The sequence below is a fragment of the Macaca fascicularis genome, chromosome 8, assembly GCF_037993035.2.
Source record: "Macaca fascicularis isolate 582-1 chromosome 8, T2T-MFA8v1.1".
Classification (NCBI taxonomy): domain Eukaryota; kingdom Metazoa; phylum Chordata; class Mammalia; order Primates; family Cercopithecidae; genus Macaca; species Macaca fascicularis.
The window spans coordinates 21,618,632-21,637,780 of NC_088382.1; the positions used below are offsets into that span (position 1 = coordinate 21,618,632).

The window sequence follows — 19,149 nt, forward strand, 5'->3', positions numbered from 1 at the left end:
TGAGGGGAATAATATTTTACAAAACCAGAAAATGGATAACTATGGACGCTATATTAAGATTATATAACATTATCGTAAATTAAAAAAAAGATGTCCAGAAATTATGAGTGTTATATGTAATATTTTAGAGTCTTTTGTAATAATTAAAAGCCAAACAACAAAAACAAATTCCAAGTCAAAAACCATCAAAATAGAAGAAAACAATGACAAGTAAAAAGCAGAGTACACGAATGGAAAAATGAACAAGAAAAGTGGCATGAACACGTGGAGTGATCTAAAAATGACAAGATTCATTTCTAAACGTCAGCTAGAAACACTCCGAGAAGTCCCAGAAAAGGAAGAAGAAGAAAAGAAACCTATTTTGAGATTTTAGAAAGGCGTCTACATCTCCAAACCTATTATTTGTGTACTGATAATGCTGAATGTCAAAAATGCTTCAGGTAGTTTTATTTACAACTTCTTACTCAGCTATTACTTTTACCCAAGGGGACTATCAACTATGTTATGGATTGAATATGTCCACTCAAAATTAACGTTCAGTGTAGCTGTACTTGAAAATGGGATTCCTAAATAAGTAATAATGGTTAAATGAGGTCACAAGAGTGGTGCATATATCCAATAGGATTAGTGCCCTTATAAGAGGAGACACTGTATGCAAGTACCAAGGGAAGGCCATGGTGGCCATCCACAGCCCTAGGGGAGAGCCCTCACCAGAGATCAACTCTGCTGGCACCTTGATCTTGGATTTCCAGCCTCCAGAACTGTGAGAAAATAGATGTCTGCTATTGAAGTCACCCAATCTATAGTATTTTGTTATGGTAGCCTGAGCTAAGACAAACTATATTGAAAGTTTTTATTTCTTTCAAAGTTGTTTTCCTTTGTGTATTTACTGCAATATGTAAACTACCTAATAGACTTCCTGACAAATGCTATTTAGTGACTAGACCACTTCAAAAAATAAAAGCATGATGTATTTTTCTTCTTTTCTAAAAAAATTTCAGTTATATATAAAGTCATATTGAATGATATGTAAGAAACATGTATCTAACATAGGAATTTAAGAAAAATTTAAGAAATAAAATATAAATAAATTGAAATTCTCTGCACATGTACGTGCTCATCTCATTCCTTTTCACTGTTATTCATATACAAAGGTATGTAACCATAAAAATGCAGAAGTGTAGCCGGGTGCTCAGTGACTCACGCCTGTAATCCCAGTACTTTGGGAGGCTGAGGCAGGCGAATCACAAGGTCAGGAGTTCGAGATCAGCCTCACTAACATGGTGAAACCCCGTCTCTACTAAAAATACAAAAATTAGCCGGGCGTGGTAGCACATGCCTGTAATCCCACCTACTCAGGAGGTTGAGGCAGGAGAATCACTTGAACCTGGGAGGTGGAGGTTGCAGTTAGCCGAGATCGCGCCACTGCACTCCAGCCTGGGTGACAGAGCAAGACTCCATGTCAAAAAAACAAAACAAAACAAAACCAGAAGTATATTCTCTAGGTTTTACACTTATATAAAAACTAATGAAAGGCTTTCTTTTTAAACTTTTTTTTCACAGAACATGTTTTTAAGATTTATCTACATGTATGCTCTAGTTCCTGCCTTTTAATCATTGTGTAGTACCCCATTGCAGGACACATTACAATTTTGTTTAAGGATATTTAGTTTGTTTTCAGGTTTCCTGTTTTGGGATTATTTTTTTCCCTGTTATAAATGATGTTGCAACAGACATTCTTACACATGTCTCCTAGGGAATCTGAACAAGGGTTTTTCTATAGTGTGTCACCAAGAGTTGGCAGTTCTGGGTCTTCGAATATGCACATCTTTAAGATGACTGTTTTCCAAAGTGTTTTTATCTGTTTACATTTCCACAGCAGGTCTGAAATTTCTCTGTTTTACATCCTTGTCAAAATGTGATGTTATTATACTTGTAAATTTTTGCTAATTTCATAGGTAAGAAATAAACCACCATGATTTGAATTTACATTTCCCTGAATATGGGCGAGGATGAGGTTTTTGTTCACAGGTTTACTGGATTTCCTCTTCTGTGAATTACCAGACCCATTTTCCTATTGGGTCGTTTGCCTTTGAAAAAATAGATTCGTGCCGGGCGCGGTGGCTCAAACCTGTAATGCCAGCACTTTAGGAGGCCGAGACGGGCGGATCACGAGGTCAGGAGATCGAGACCATCCTGGCTAACACGGTGAAACCCCGTCTCTACTAAAAAAATACAAAAAACTAGCCGGGCGAGGTGGCGGACGCCTGTAGTCCCAGCTACTTGGGAGGCTGAGGCAGGAGAATGGCATGAACCCGGAAGGCGGAGCTTGCAGTGAGCTGAGATCCGGCCACTACACTCCAGCCTGGGCGACAGAGCGAGACTCCGTCTCAAAAAAAAAAAAAAAAAAAAAAAAAAAAAAAAAAAAAAAGAAAAAATAGATTCGTATCAGTACAACTGGTATTTATAATGTATGTTAAGAACCCAAACTCTTTATATTTTTGGTTAAGAAATAATTAGAATCCAATAATAGAATCCAGTTTATTTTTTAAAAAATAAGATTTTAGGTAATTTGGTAAAAGAATTTACAAACTTCTATTTTTTTTTACTTTGGATCTATGCAAATATGCTTTTAGATGTTTGCTACTTCTAAAAGCTTTAGATTTAGGCTTTCCAATCTTGAATATGCAAATGCCTCTTTTTCTGTTGAATAAATCCCAATTTCTACTTATTTTAATGAGGAATACAGGCTAGAGTGACAATATGCACAACACCTTATGTTTTTCACTTTCCTCCCCATACCAGGACTTGCCAGGGTTTGTTCATTGTTACCAAGTTATGTTTCATAAACTTGTTTCTACAGTAGCATAAAGGGCTAGTCATTTAGGCTATATTTTTATGAAGGAACTAATCGAAAAGTGCTGATGTTCAATGAGAAATGCTTCATGACTATTTCACTGCCTTCACAGGGCGGGAGTCAATAAAGTAAACTCAAAGCATTTTAAAATCACATTTCCTTAAATCTGTCCATTTTGAACAGTGAAATAAAAATGCCAAGTGGCTCTTATGGACATAGCTTGACCATGCAAATTATTCCAGTGCTAGAATCCCATGGTAAGGAAGATACAGATTTTACACACACACACACACACACACACACACACACACACACACACACGGTAAAAAACAAAGGGAGACAGAGGATGCAGCCATGGAGCTATCACATTCTCAGACTCAGGACAATTACATTTGTCATAGACATGATGAAGAAAGACAAAGTAGGAATTTGCTTCCCTCCCCCGCTTTTGTCTTTGCTTTTACAATTCTTTAGGGATGCATACATACTGTTTTTATAAGACAATACTAGCAAAAGAGATTTCAGAGATGGCAGAAAAATATTATATCTGACAAAGAAAAGGCAGGGAGATAGAAAATAGAACAAACTCATAAAATTGTTTTAAGCTAGGAAGTGACAATTAGAAAAAAATTAAATTGAAACTACTAGATACAAGAAAAGTTGTTGTTGTGGTTATATGTCAATAGATTTAAATCATTAAGATCTTTCATAATATACACAATAACATTTTATCTAAAAGGTAAGTTTTTGAAGTCACTTAGGATTTCCTTTACTCAGATTAGGGGCTAATACCCAAAGTATATAAGGAACTCAAACAACGCAATAGCAAGAAAACAGAGTGATTAAAAAATGGGCAAAGGACCTTGCTACGGTTTCATTGTATCCCCTTCAAACTTCACATTGAAACTTAATCCTCATTGTGTAGTAGTAAGAGATGGTGCGTTTTAGAAAGTGATTGAGTCCCTCATGAAGGGATTAGTGTCTTAATCAAAGTGCTGGAGGGATCTAGGTCAGGCCCTGTTTTGCTCCTCTGTCTTCTGTCATGTGAGGATACATTTGTTCTCACAAATACTGTGAGGAAAATTTGGAAAACTGTAAGAAAGCTCCTCAAAAAACTAAAAATGGAATTACCAAATAATCTAGCAGTCCCACTTCTGAGTATGTAGCCAAAGAAATGAAATCAGTATCTCAAAAAGATGTGGCATTCTCATGGTGAGACCATGCTGTATCTTCTTCAAGAAGAGGGAACAGCTCTTGGCTGCAGCATTACTCACAATAGCTAAGATCTAGAAGAGATCTAAGTGTCCTTTGACAAATGGATAAGGAAAATGTGGTATATATACATAATGGAATATTACTTATTCAGCCTTAAAAAAGAGGAAATTCTGTCATTTGCGACAACATGGACAAACCTGGATGACATTTTGCTAAGTGAAGTAAGTCAGGCACAGAAAGACAGATAGTGGATGATCTCATACATAGAATCTAAAACAAACGAACTCATAGAAATAAGGAGAATGGTGGTTACCAGAGGCTGGGGGCGAAAGACTTGGGAGATGCTGGTCAAAGGATGAAAAACGTCAGACAGGAGGAATAAGTTCTATTGTGTATCATGGTGGCTAGAGTTAATAATAATGCACTGTGTATTTCAAACTTGCTCAAAGAGTAGAATTTAACTGTTCTTACCATAAAAAAGTGATATAGCAAAACACCTGGAAATACATATAATTATGATATGGTCAATTACAATTGTTAAAAAGTATTTCATTTTTTCCTATTTATACAGTACTTGGGTTGTGAGAAAAACTTCATAATTTCCTTTAAAATATTAAGCTCTAATTTCATCTCTATGAAGACAGTATTGCTTAACTGATGAGGCAATGGGAACAGGCAACTTGGCTGTTGAAGACCTTGCAGTGTGAGTCAAGGGCTGACCTGGAGTTACAGTCCTTCTCCCCTGATGCAAAGCCCAGGATCAAGGGCCAGAAATCAGTTTTTTATCTTTTTATACCAAGTATAAGACTTACACAGTACTTATCATGGGGAGAAGGATGACAGAACAGCTGTGAAAACTTAAAGGAAACAGTAAAATAGAAATGCAGATGGCTCTAAGAGGGAAAGGAGGAAGAATGAGAGAGAAGGCAGAAGGAACTGGGGAACAGAGAACACCTTTATCCATTTATCCATCCGTGAACCTCACTGAGCGCCCACTACAGCAAGCACCGTGCTAGGTGCTGGGAGTAAGAAGAGCGAACAGCCACAGTGGCTGCCACCAGTCTTTTCCTTCAAGCTGTGGGATACAGAATCCTCGATGTTCTAAGGTGGAACAGAACCTGGCCACTGTCCTTTCTACCCTCTTCGTCTTAGAGAAGATGGAGATCCAGAGAGTTCCAGCAGTTGCTCCAGTTCAGACAAAAGGACAGAGTGGCAGAAGCCACATTCTCCCAACTTCTATCATCAAGCCACCTCGGAACAGCCTTCTAAAATCCAAAGGGCTGCTAACAACATAGCTTCAGCACATTCTCTTACTTGACAGATCAATCCTGAACTCAGCTTTTCAGAGCTCTTGGTGAACTTCACTGCTGCCTGGTCTCCTCTGCTATAGCTCTCAAACGTGCAGGCTAGACTAAGGATTACTCGCCTTGCTCCAAATTCCACTCAAAACCTGTGTTACAGGCTGGGCCTGGTGAGTCACACCTGTAATCCCAGCACTTTGGGAGGCTGAGGCCGGCAGATCACTGAAGGTCAGGAGTTCGAGACCAGCCTGGCCAACATGGCAAAACCCTGTTTCCACTAAAAATACAAAAATTAACTGGGTGTGGTGGCATGAGCCTGTAATTCCAGCTGCTCAGGAGGCTGAGGCAGGAGAACTGCCTGAACCCAGGAGGCAGAGGTTGCAGTGAGCCAAGATCACGCCACTGCACTCCGGCCTGGGCGACAGAGTGAGACTCTGTCTAGATAACGAAAAAGAAAAAGAAAAAGAAAAACCAAACCAAACCAAACCAAACCAAACCTGTGTTATTTCAGATGGCACCATCTCTTCCTCTTCTGCAGCACTGCAGCACTTAAATGTCTATCTCATATGCTTAGCACAAAATATACCCTGACCTGTGTGTGAGTTTTATCTCCCTTACCGATGACAAACTCTTAGAAAGGCAAAAAAGGTCACTTTTTTTCCTTCTCTTAAATCCTCCAGCATCCACTGAAGTGTTGAGCCGAGAGACAGTATGTGGCAGCTTTTGGTTTATAGACATTACCTGCCTAACATTAATAAATACCTTAAGCTCTCAGAAGTTGAGGGCCAAGGTCATTGTCTCACCTATTTTTATAATGCCCACAAAACCTAACATAGTACCTGCTATACAGGATCTTCGGTAAACAGTAGCTGAACAAACAGAATTTTTTTTTTTTTTTTAAGTGAAGGTACAGAGGGGAGGGTTTAGACTGTTTCCTTTGTGCTGTCTTAAAGGAGACAGATGATTTTGAGGGTAATAATATATTTAGGGGTCTCCAGGGCAACTTACAAGTCAAACCGCTAAACACTGGAACCTTCTCAAAATGAAGTGGTACAGAATTTAGAATACAGAACACCTGTCTTTCAGTCAGTTTGAGGGAGGCTCAATCCAAAAGACTGTTTCATAATTTCAAGTTTAACACAGCTTTAGACCTTAAGCAGTGTTTACTGAGTATAAGCAAAATAGCTTCCACATGATTTAATTACTTGTTTTATTGGGTACTTAATATGTATTAAATACAGACCTCTAAGAAATGAATTTAAAAAAATCTATCCATTCTGGAAAACTGTGGGTACCAATTAAGACCACATCAGAGAGTTTGAATGTGAAAAAATGAGTCAGTTAAGGGTAAGTGACATAATTAGAATCACATTTTAGTCAGAACTGTAAAGGATGGATCAGAAGGACATAATATTAGTGGAAGTGAGATCACAAGTGGTTATAGAAATCATCTGGGTCAGATTATTCCAAAGTGTAGCGCAGGCAAAATGACCCACTGGGGAGAATTTTAAAATCAGTACTGAGATATAATTAACATACCATGAAAACACCCTTGCATGTCTAACTGTGTTGAACTCATTTATGAGTTTTCAAAAATTTTAATAGATCCCTAGGCACTGGGAAAAAATTTAAAGTTTTCTTTTAATTTTTTTAAATCTCAGCACTATAAAATGTTAAGGCTTACTAATAGTTCCTACTGGGACTGACAGTAGAAAATGCAGTTTATTTTATTTAAAAAGGTATCATATATTAAAAGGTATCTGCTGAAATATTTAGTATTGGGATGAGGTGAATAGTCAAAAAACTGAGGAGACCAGTGATCTAGGTAGAATATGACGAAAATCTGAAGGAGTAGTTGTAGAATATGAAAGATATTGGCCAGGCATGGTGGCTTATGCCTGTAATTCCAGCACTTTTGGAGGCCGATGCAGGTGGATCACCTGAGGTCAGGAGGTCAAGACCAGCCTGGCCAACATGATGAAACCCTGCCTCTACTAAAAATACACACATTAGCCGGGCATGGTGGTGCACGCCTGTAATCCCAGCTACTTGGGAGGCTGAGGCGGGAGAATCATTTGAACCCGGAAGGTGGAGGTTGCAGTGAGCCAAGATAGCACCACTGTACCCCAGCCTGGGTGACAGAGTGACTTTGTCTCAAAAAAAAAAAAAAAAAAAAAAAAGAAAGATATTTAGGAGGTAGAAGTGACAGGACTTTATGACAGAAAGTGTGGAAAAGGGTGGGTGGGAGTACGGTGAAGAAAGTAACTACAAGAATGACCACCACTGAAATCCCACAGCCCCTAAGGTCAGCTCCACTCACCTGACTCTGAGCACCACTGCCTTGTGGTCACACCACAGGACAAAAGGAGGGGTGGGGGTTACTTCAGTGTGAGAATCAAGCATAGGACTGCTTCGCTTCTGATCAGTGTCCATCTCCAGTCTGACCAAAAGAGTATTTAGTACCCATGGATTCAAACTTATTTATATGAGAATGGTTGGAATTCAAAGAAAACAGGCCTAGATATCAGGAAATGAAGACGTCCTGGGGCACCATTCTCTGAAGAAGCAAGGAAAGACCTAGGGGAGGCAGAGGTTCCTACAGTGTAGTGTCTAAGTGGGATGTGGAGCCACCTGCCGGCCTGGAGTGGAAGAGAAACACACATGTGTCCCTGGGCCCCAGCCTGGACCTGAATGACCTGGTGGGGCTGGGAAATGTGCATTTTATGCAAGTCCTCACACAGCTGTTGTGCACACTGAAGTTTGAAATGACTTCTCTGGTGGGCAGAAAGGGAGGTCGTGAGCAGACTGTGAACAAGGCCAGCCATGCAGTTGTGTGTGTGGAGTGCTACACCAGAAGGAGAAGCAAAACTTGTATTTTCAAGCTAGTCTTTCCACCCCCAACAGAAGAAAAATGTGCTCTGGCAACACTGTCATGAAAAACAAGGGACTCCTCCCACACAGCAGAGTTGTTCAGAAAGTACCACGCTGCACTGGCAATAATCAATTTCAATGATTAAGGCTAATGTGTTTTGCATAAAAGACGAGAACAAATTAAAGCAAAGCCCACAAATGACAGAGTGACACTCTGTCTTGCAAAAGCACCAAACAATCTTTTAATTGAATGTCTAATTTTTTCCCAACACTGTTTATCTTTATCAGCGTTTCCAGCAAGGCACTCACGTTTTTATACCTGTAATGTGTAAAGTAAAATTACCCAAAAAGTTCTGGCATTTAGGGGAGTCAGCCAGGTTGTGGGGGTATGGGGGAAAAAAAAAGTAGCTGGTCTTATGGCTTCAGATCCACTGGCTAAAGCATTGGTTCTCAACAGGAGTGGGTTGGATTTTGACTCCAGAAGGTATTTGGCAATGTCTGGAGACATTTTTGGTTGTTAGAATTGGGGGGTTCCTATTGGTATCTAGTGAGTAGAAGCTGGGGACATGCCTAAACATCCTACAATTAATAGGGCAGCCCCCCCACGACAAAGAATTATCCACACCAAAACGTTAATGCTGCTGCGGTCAAACACGCCTGGGTTAAAGGATGGGAGCTAGTCTTTGCGGTACTGGAGGAAGCCTAAAGGCAGCCAGACACGTTCCAGGATTTGCTGGAGGCGCACTATGACCCCAGCGTAGATATCCCCAAGAGCCTCAGGGGCTACTCCAAATACACGCTTCATTTTACATATGTGTTTCTCAAAGGTAAAAATGTTCTCTTTAGAAACAATCATTATGACTTGGCAAAGAAATAATACAGAGCTGTTGATAGAAAAATCCTTAAAAACATTCTAGAACCATCTCATTTTTCTGGATGGAGAACTGAGGCCCACCAAGCAAGTGCTGGGTGATGTAATTCAGTGGGGTGGCGGGAGGGATTGGGGGGGTGGGGATCATCTCATTTCTTTCCAAATAAGTTAAATTCCTGAAATGATATGGTGACCTCGTCTTACATGATACTGGAGGCTAGTTCTTTTTGGTTATTAGTTTCTTATTTAAAATCTTCAATCCAGAACTCTGATGATACTACATATGCATTTTTTGGTATCTCTGTGGATTTATGTCCAAAATGAAGGAAGACGTTTTAAAAAATTATGCATTCTATTTTTGGTTCCAGGGTAAGTCATCTGTTTGAAATAAGAGTGCTTGCCCTGATAAATGTGTTTGCTTGCCTGTTCTGGTAAAAACACGCCAACAGATGAACACATTCATTTTCATGTGCATATCACTTACTAGTATACAGTCCCTAGATAAACAGGAAAGCAGTACATTTTTTAAAGTATAAAGTAAACAACTGTAGATATTACAGTGAGCGAAAATCAAGGAAACACTCATATATTGCTCTAAGCTACATACATCTTCCACGAATGACATGCTTATTAACAGCCCTCAACTCACCTTCTCCCCTGGATCTTTTATAGAACTGAATGTGAGAAAGACCCAATCTACTGAAAAAGAACAATGGGAAAGTCCATTGTAAAATTAATAGAGCAAAACTCAATTTTGGAAGGTATTCTTTTGCATCTAGTTACTCAATTTTTCCCTCCCCTTACGTCCTGTAATATGGTTTACCTTTTATAGGATATATGCTTTATGTGGTATGCTGTTTATATTAAGTACCCACATTTAAAGCAGAGAAATGCATTTGCTTTAAGAGTTCATATTTTAGTTGGATAGATGGAGACGTCCACCAACATATCTTCTGGTCATCAATAAGAGTATTCCCTTTCTCTTAAAGTCGTAGTGTACTTATTATCCTTAAAAATTAAATGCCATTGTGTCCTGTATGAACTGTACAGTAAAAGTAATGCTTACATGTAAGCATTCAATATATCTTAATGATAATTATCAATTAAAAACAGAAGAATCTTTCTTGAAACCACAGATTCCTCCTTCTTACTACTAGTATTTCTGTTTTTTATAACTATGGCAAGACTTGAGCAGATTCCCCTCCTCCACTTCCTTTTTACCTTCCATTCATTCCCCCATCAAAGAAGCCAATGTGGTTTCTGTTCGCATGACTCCACCAAAACTGGTCTTGCTAAGGTTATCCAATGATATAGTTTGGATGCTTGTTCCCTCCGAATCTCATGTTGAAATCTGATCCCCAATGTTGGAGGTGGGACCTGGTAAGAGGTGTTTGGGTTATGGGGGTAGTTCCCTCATGAATGGCTTGATGCCACCCTTAGGATGATAACGTAGTTCTTGCTCTATCAGCTCAAGTGAAAGTGGGTTGTTAAAAAGAGCCTGGCACTTTCCCTTCCTCTCTCTCTTGCCATGTGACACATCTGTTTCTCTTTCCCCTTCTACCACCTTTTGATGCTTCCTGAGATTCTTACTAGAAGCAGATGCTGATGCCATGTTTCTTGCACAGCCTGCAGAACCGTAAGCCAAATAAACTTCTCTTCTTTATAAATGACCCAGGCTCTAGTATTCCTTTATAGAAACACAAATTGGACTAAGACACCCAACGACCTCCCAGCCACTAAATATGACATATTTTTAATCTAAATTTTACTGGACCTTTTCCCCCATTTCTTGCACAACATTCTCCCTGTTTGTATTAAATCTAAGTAACTGTTTGGAAAATTGCTTATCAAGTGCCTTAGTCTGCTTCTGAGCTCTGGTCACTGCAGCATTTGGAGAGAGAAAGAAGAAAATGATCCAAGAAAGGAGTCTAAGAAGCAAGAGGGGAAATCAAGAGACAGCGAGGTGAGGCTCCAGAAGTAAGTCAGACACCACAGTCCCCAGCTGTCCAAGCCACAATGACAGCCTGTTTCCTCTACTTCCATGAGCCACCAGAACTGTCCATTCCATACTTTCAAGGTCTCTCAAGCATTTCCACTACTATCCATTTCTTCTACAGCTATCTTAGTTATATCTCCTCTGGATTACTGAAAATTCCTTTAAAAAGGGCCTTTCTGTTTATACCAGTGTCGTCTTCTAACAGTTCCTCATGTTGTAATGAGAATAATTTTTAAAGCAAAAATGTGATCAAATTACTCTCCTGCTTAAAGTTATTATTATTATTTTGAGACGGAGTCTTGCTCTGTTGCCCAGGCTGGAGTACAGTGGCGTGATCTCGGCTCACTACAACCTCCGCCTCCGGGGTTCAAGCAGTTCTCCTGTCTCAGCCTTCTGAGTCACTGGGATTACAGGCATCCACCACCACGCCTGGCTAATTTTTGCATTTTTACTAGAGACAGGGTTTCACCATGCTGGCCAGCTGGTCTCGAACTCCTGACCTCAGGTGATCTGCCCACCTCGGCCTCCCAAAGTGCTGGGATTACAGGCGTGAGCCACTGTGCCCGGCCTTAAAGCTATTATTTTGAGGCTGCTGGGAACCACTGAAGCATCCTAAATCCTACACACGACAAAAGAGGCCTTTCATGATTTGGCCTTTGCTGACCTCTGCAGAGGTGCATTTCTTGCTGATTCTCAACACTCTGCTCATGTCACAGTTAAAAACTTGTGTGTGGTTCCTCCATCCAGTGCTCTCTTCTCTAGGCCTTCGTTCCTCTGCTGGCTCATTCTCCTATCTCATCCCACATCTCACCTAACTGCCTCTCATCCTTTAAGCTTCCCATGAGGTACCACATTTCCTCCTTCACCTCCAAGGCCAGGCTAGATAATGTCCCTTCCTTGAACCTCCAGAGCACGCTGGATTATCATTGATAATCGCTCCCTCTCTTGCCATGGGACACATCTTATGACATCAAAGATGTGTAGGGAGCTAGTTAATACCAAGACTTAGTCGATCATAGTCAGATAAAACTATCTCTATGTAATGAGAAATTCACAAAGGCATCAAAGGTAGCTTCCAAAATCTTTAACTAGTCAATGGCAAGGGGGTACTGCAGACAGATTTAAAATCAGCAAACCTGGCTTGTAGGCAGTGTCCTTAGAAGAATTTTAAGTGAAAAAGGACTTGATAAAATATGGCTTTTAGTAAGATTAATCTGACAACAGAAGGAGGCTTATGTAAACACACTTGGAGCAGGGTTCTGGTACACTTTATCTTTATTAGCTTGGAAAATCCAAATGATCCATTCAGCTCCGCTCTGAGGGGTAGGGCAGGCCCTTTCCCATTGTACTATGAACCGTGGATTCCTGAAAATATTTTTGTATTCCTAGCACTAAACACATCCTGGAATATGGTAAATGCTCAATAAAAATGAGCTAATAAATGAATGAAAGAAAAGCGTGTTACCAAGCCAGATTATGAGCTGGTAGTTAAAACAAACAAAACATCAAGCATGGCTAATAATGAACCAATACAAACTTTAGAAACTAAATCAAAGTATATGTCCTACTAACTGAGACTCAATTACATCAGCTTCTCACACGAAGTGTAAAACCCAGCGTACTCCATTTCTGCCCCATTTATACAATATGCTATCACAGGGCAAGGTCTCTCATGTGCCCCCAAAACAAGGAGTACTATCCAAAGACAAATATTGATCACATTACTTTCCAAAGTACTTTTTCCCAAGGTCAAAGCACTATCAAGATGATTACCTGAGACAGTTTTGTCGTAGTGGCAGGCAAAAGTGGGCGGCTAAACTTCTTCTGAGAGCCGATTGCTGCTGGAAATGGTGGTGCAGAAAATACAGCTGCCACACAATTAATTTTGTTTATCCACCCTTGCATTTCTTCTTGGCTCCTATGAGAAACAGATACGTTTATATTAGGACATTGCGATGTCTAAGTGCATCACACTTTGCCTATTTCACGTTACTGATTTGCAATGGCATGTGAAAATCATTTGCTCCTTCTGGTACAACTAATCCCTGACGAAACTTCATTAGAGATGAACATTGTCATTAGGCGATCACCATAGAGGTGTGGAAGCTATGATCATCACAGTGCAAGACTGTGATTCTCTCCGTAGGAAATAGAAGGGGAAAACGAGTAACACTTGACAATAAATATTTATTAAACTCTTTCTGTTTGATATGAGGCTAGGCCAAAAATTAATTATAAAATTTACTCCTCTCTTTTAATTGTACTGTTTAATTTTAAAATCTAACTGAGGAATGTATTGGTAGACGTAAGGTAAAAGGATTTATCTACTTTGGAAAACAGTTTGACAGGTTCTTCGAAAGTTAACTATGCATTTATCATATGACCCAGCAATTCTACTCATAAGTAGCTATCCAAGAGAAATAAAAACATATAGAAACATCGGACGCGGTGGCTCATGCCTGTAATCCCAGCACTTTGGGAAGCCGAGGTGGGCAGATAACCTGAAGTCAGGAGTTCAAGACCAGTCTGGCCAACATGGTGAAAGTCCATCTCTACTAAAAATACAAAAATTAGCTAGGCGTGGTGGTGGGCACTTTTAGTCCCAGCTACCTGGGAGGCTGAGGCAGGAGAATCGCTTGTACCTGGGAGGTGGAGGTTACAGTGAACAGAGATCACACCACTGCACTCCAGGCTAGGGTGGCAAAGCGAGACTCCTTCTCAAAAGAAAACATACAGATATGCAAAGATTTGTATGTTAGTGTTTATAGCATCATCATTCCTAAGAGTCAGAAAAGGGAAACAATCCAAATTGTCCAGTAAATGCATAAGCAAAATGTGGTAAATGCACACAACCGAATAGCATTTAGCAATTTAAAGTACTGACACACACTACAATATGGATAAACTTTCAAAGCTTTATGTTACATAAAAGAAGCCAGACACAAAAGACCACATAATATATTAGTCTGTTTATATGAATTGTCCAGTAAAGGCAATAGTATAGAGGCCGAAAGTAGATTAGTGGGTGCCTGGGGCTGGAGGTGAGAATGGAAGTGACTACAAAATGTACATGGGGATCTCTTTGGAGTGATGGAAATGTTTCAAAACTGGATTGTGGTGATGGCTGAGCCATTCCGTAAATACGCCAAAAAATCATTGAAATGCACGTTTAAAACTGGTGATATTTTATGGTATGTAAAGCATACCTCAATAAGACTGTTTAAAAAACCCACCTGAGAGGAGGTGAAAATCATCTGATGTGATATTTTTAATTTATGTATCATTATATCCAGAAAGCCCAAGATTCACAGCAGTTAATAAATATTTGTAAACTCATAAATGAATGGTAGAAATGATCATGAATCAGGACAGATTATCTACCATACACCTAATCAATAAATAAAAAGTCAAAAAAAAAAAAAAAAAGCCAAAGTCATTTCCTTCATCAGTTACTCTGAGAGAAACCACACTAACTAACCTGTGACCACGGTAAATGTCAGCTCCTCACGGCACCCTCTCTAGGCTGATCTCTCTGGCTCCATTATTATTTCAATGGACTGTTTTTTGCATCAATTCTGTCCAAAGTAATTAGATCTCCTTAGTTATTACATCTGGTATTTTTGATTTAAGAAATCAGGGAATAGAATAATTTGAAAGTTTCTTCATGCCTAATAGCTGCAATTATACATCCAGCTATGGGTCCCTGCGTGATGTTAACCATCCCATTCCCACACTCAAAAACCCGGGGCAACTTGTTTCCTTACAACTTCCTCCTACAACTGGCAATTCATCCCATTTCCTTGCTCACAGTAGAATGACATCTTTTCCTTCTAGTATAATTATGGACTATTGGAGCTCAGAAGGGCAACAAAAATATAAAATAAACATTTACATTTATTGAACAGTTCCTATGTGCCAAGCACTGTGTGAGGTATTATATACACTTATCTCACGGACTCCTCACTAGAACTCTGTAAGATAAACATTATCCCCTCCACTAGTGACGAGCCGAGGTTCAGAGGTTAAACTATGTGGTAGGAGAAAGAGCTAGAGAAATGGTGTTATCCAGGTCTATTTTACTCATTTTGTGATAGAACTTGTCTACTAAAACCCTCATATTTTATTGATGAGGACACTGAATTCTAGAGATGGTAAGTGGCTGACTAAAAGTCAAAGGGCTACTATGTAACAGACAAACATGTAAATCCTGGGTTTCTATTTTTTTTTTTTTTTAATTCTAATCATCTTGGGCAGTTACTTCGCTAATGAAAGCAGTTCATGACTTTGATTCCAACTCAAACAATCTCCCATGCAGAACTTGATTTTATTCCTTGGTACAAAGTGGTGCTAAGTGAACTAAAACACAAAATCAAATAAAAACCAACAAAACATACTGAGTTTGAAAAAGCAAGACCCTCCAGTCGGCAGTTTTAAGTTTAAACACGTTTGGTTTCTTCTCATAGTCCGTGGCCTTGGATGCCAATGCGTGGTGCACACTCACAGCGTTTTTCAAGTCCTCTTCAGACAAGGCCTTTTCTGGCTTGTATTCGTCCTACAGATGGATACAAAGAAAATAAAGGCAAAAATCACGATCAGATTTCAACTTAAATTTTTAAAAGCAAAAACTAAAAAAAAAGTTTTTAGAAAATTCAAATAAGTGAATGAAAAAAGTGAAACGAATGGTGATTAAAAATAACCTTATAAATGCTATAGAACATCATGTTGTTTGAAAAATTTGCTGAGAATGAGAAAGTACATCTACCCAAGAGGCATTTTTAAAAAACTGATATATAATAATTGAGGTAAATAACTAAGTAAGGCCAAAGGCAGAAATATCTATCATACGCATTTTATAGTGAACAGAAATGAGACTTGGACCAACAGTGTGATTTGGTTTCAGGATTAAATGGATAAAAGCAACACCTTACAGATAACTGTCAACAGAATTATACAGAGGGTAAAAACAATGCTATTGTGTTCTTTGCTCTAAAGATACTACCTGTTACTTTCTGTTTAGACTAATTTTTTTTTTTTTTTTTTTTTTTTTTTTTTTTTTTTTTGGTGAGACGGAGATTTACTCTTGTTGCCCAGGCTGGAGTGCAATGGCACGATCTCGGCTCACCGCATCCTCCACCTCCCAGATTTAAGTGATTCTTCTGCCTCAGCCTCCCAAGTAGCTGGAATTACAGGCATGTGTCACCACGCCCAGCTAATTTTATACTTTTAGTAGAGACGGGGTTTCACCATGTTGGCCAGGCAAGTCTCAAACTCCTGACCTAGGTGATCCACCTGCCTCGGCCTCCCAAAGTGCTGGGATTACAGACGTGAGCCACTGTGACTGGCCTGTTTAGACTTATACTATCAAAAGAAAAATGAATAGTAAAGTAAAATGATTACTCCAGCTCTTCTGATGAAAGAAAAGAGGAAAATCAATGTAATAATCAGGTGAAAGCTTAGCTTGTTATCATAAAATTGAAAAATAGGTAAATGCATATGCTACAAACTGTTAGATATTTTCTAGAGTTTAAGGCCCCCCTTCCTCCTTCCCATATTTTATCAAAAACAAGATATGACGCTAAACTTGGATTTCTTCTGTAAAACACACACATGTACCCCCGAACACACACACCACATCACCTTCTAATTAGCAGTAAACGCCTAAAGAACGACATCGTCTGATTTCTTATCAGTCTGCTTTTACCAATTTTCAGAAAAACAATGATAGTCCTCCATAATTGCCCTCCCTTTCATTTATCCCCTCCACAAAACAAGCAGTTCAAATGTACTACTGCCATCAATTCAAACTGAGTCAAAAATAATCTTTAATGTGACAATGCTGTGAGGCAAAGGTTTTCCCTCTACAATAAGATGTAAATACCAGCTGTAATATAAAGATTATCCACATTTATAATATTAAATGACAAAACTGTTACTTTGGGATTGCAACAAGTCTTACTTTATTAAGCCTCCGAGGTTAACAACTGCTATTGACAATGACAGTCTTCTAGAGCGGTATGATGAATAAAGGAGAATTTAAAAAATTAAATACAAGATATTTATATGTACCTGTTACATAATTCCCAGTAATTCATAAAACTATAATCTAGTTACGTTTTAAGATCTGTCTTGTCGTTTTTTTAAATGAGATTTTTCTCAGTAATTTAGCATTCCAAATATTCACAAATCTCCTTCCAGGGAAATTTTCATTAGAGTAGGAATTTCAACTAGAGGTAGCATGACTACAAAACCCCTCCAGCCTTATAATTACGCTATAACAGAACCCTGCATATCTGGCTCTCCATGTGGTGTAACTTAGATTCCAGACAAAAACATGAGGTAGGTAAATAACTGGAATGAGGAGAAATGATGAGGGCCAAAATCACTTTAGGGAATTTATATGCCACCTCCATTTCCATGCATACTGATCCCCTAACACACAAATGACTGAGTTTGCACAAAGGTTAGCCTAGAAATTTGTGTGTACCTTTTTTTTATATTCTAGGTCCATGATTTAAGCTTTTATCTTAATTCCTCTTCCCTATTTTCTTTGAATTAATATTTTATTGTTGTTTGAATTTCTTAAGATGATTACCTAGTTCTTTTATTTTCCATATTTCTCCTTCGGTTAAGAAAGAATTTAAGGTTACAATTTTTCCTCTGAGTATGGGTTACACTGCGTAGCAGAGTTTGGGAATGAAGAGTATTTTTTCAATGCTTTCTAGATAGTTTGTAGTTTTAATTTTTATCCCTTCTTTAATCTTAGCAACCTCAAAGAATGTGTTTCTCAAATTTAAGGCAAAATTTTAGTTATATATTATTATATATTCATAATTTTATTGGTTTATGACCAGAGAATATGGTCTAGAAAATCTATTTTTCCCAAATTTGGTAAGGTTTTTCTTGTGGCCAATCACATGTTTGATTTTTGTTAATGTTGCATAAGCATACAAAAAATTTATTCTTTGAGGGATGAATGTGTATTTATATTCAAGTTTACTGACTCAGTTCCTCTGCCCTTAGAGCATTTTTTCTACTAGTTTATCCCCTTCAGACAAGTATATTAACTGTTTCCATTTCAAGTTCTTGTTGCATTTCTGATAGCTTTTTAATATATATTTTCGTTGCTATGTTGTCTGGTGCATTTAGGTTTATAACTATCACCTTCCTTATAACTATGTGCCACTTAATACTTAAAATGTTCTTCTTTATCCTGTTAAATGCTTAGTCATATACGATGGAAATTTAAAAGAGTCTTTCTTTTAAGAAAATGCTCTATTTATCTATTCCTCACCCACATCAACAAGACTTTGAAAAATGTTTTGTTCTGCAATCTTACTAAAATTATCGTGTTATGCATTTTCTGTTTCAAGAAACCTTATTTTGAATTTAGATTATACATTCTGAGTCTCCCCTCATATATTTAACCGCATCTGTGTTTCCTTGCTCACCTGCTTCTTTCTTTTTTCCATCTTGACCTCTCTCCTCTCATAACTTTGCTATTTTCTCTTCTCTGAAGTATTTTCTTTAGGTAGGTGGTATACTGTTTTATTCTTATCCTCAAGTATCTTTCATTTCTTTGATAGGTATAGAACTGGATATAGAACATAAGGCTGCAGCCTTCTTCACTTGTTTAACTTATCGTCTGGAGATTCTACCACCTTCTAGTTTCCAGTTTAGTACAAGTCCAATGCCAATCTGATTATTTTCTCTTTTTCTTGTTTTTTCTCCTAGGAATCACATACAGGTTTTCCTTTAATCTTAGAATTCAGGATTTTTTGCTAGGTTATGCCTTACTTTTCTTATCCATCCAGTCTGAAACTAAAAAGTCCCACCCTTATTCTCCCTTATGTGATCATTACTTGGGTTGATAATTGCTGACAAAAGTAATAAACATACTTGTGCAGACTGTAGCTAAGACGGATTTAAGGTCTCCAGCTATGGTTGCATCCAGTGCCAACCTACAATTCTTTTACATCTCCCTGATTTCTGAAATTCTTCCTTGGCTTTTTGTCATGATATTCTCCTGGTTTCTCTCCTA

The 19,149-nt window shown here is 38.5% G+C and overlaps 1 protein-coding gene across 8 annotated transcripts in view; it reads right to left on the reverse strand.

Annotated features, from left to right (window-relative positions):
• The window catches only part of PSD3 (pleckstrin and Sec7 domain containing 3), a 554,389-nt gene that overhangs the window by 22,703 nt on the left and 512,537 nt on the right, over window positions 1-19,149 (reverse strand). For all 8 annotated transcript variants that reach the window (XM_045398994.3, XM_005562705.5, XM_015454524.4 and 5 more), the window contains 2 exons: window positions 15,506-15,663; window positions 12,885-13,029 (listed from right to left, as the gene is read on the reverse strand). In XM_045398994.3, coding sequence (XP_045254929.2) covers window positions 12,885-13,029; window positions 15,506-15,663 — 303 coding nt within the window. The remainder of the gene's footprint in view (window positions 1-12,884; window positions 13,030-15,505; window positions 15,664-19,149) is intronic.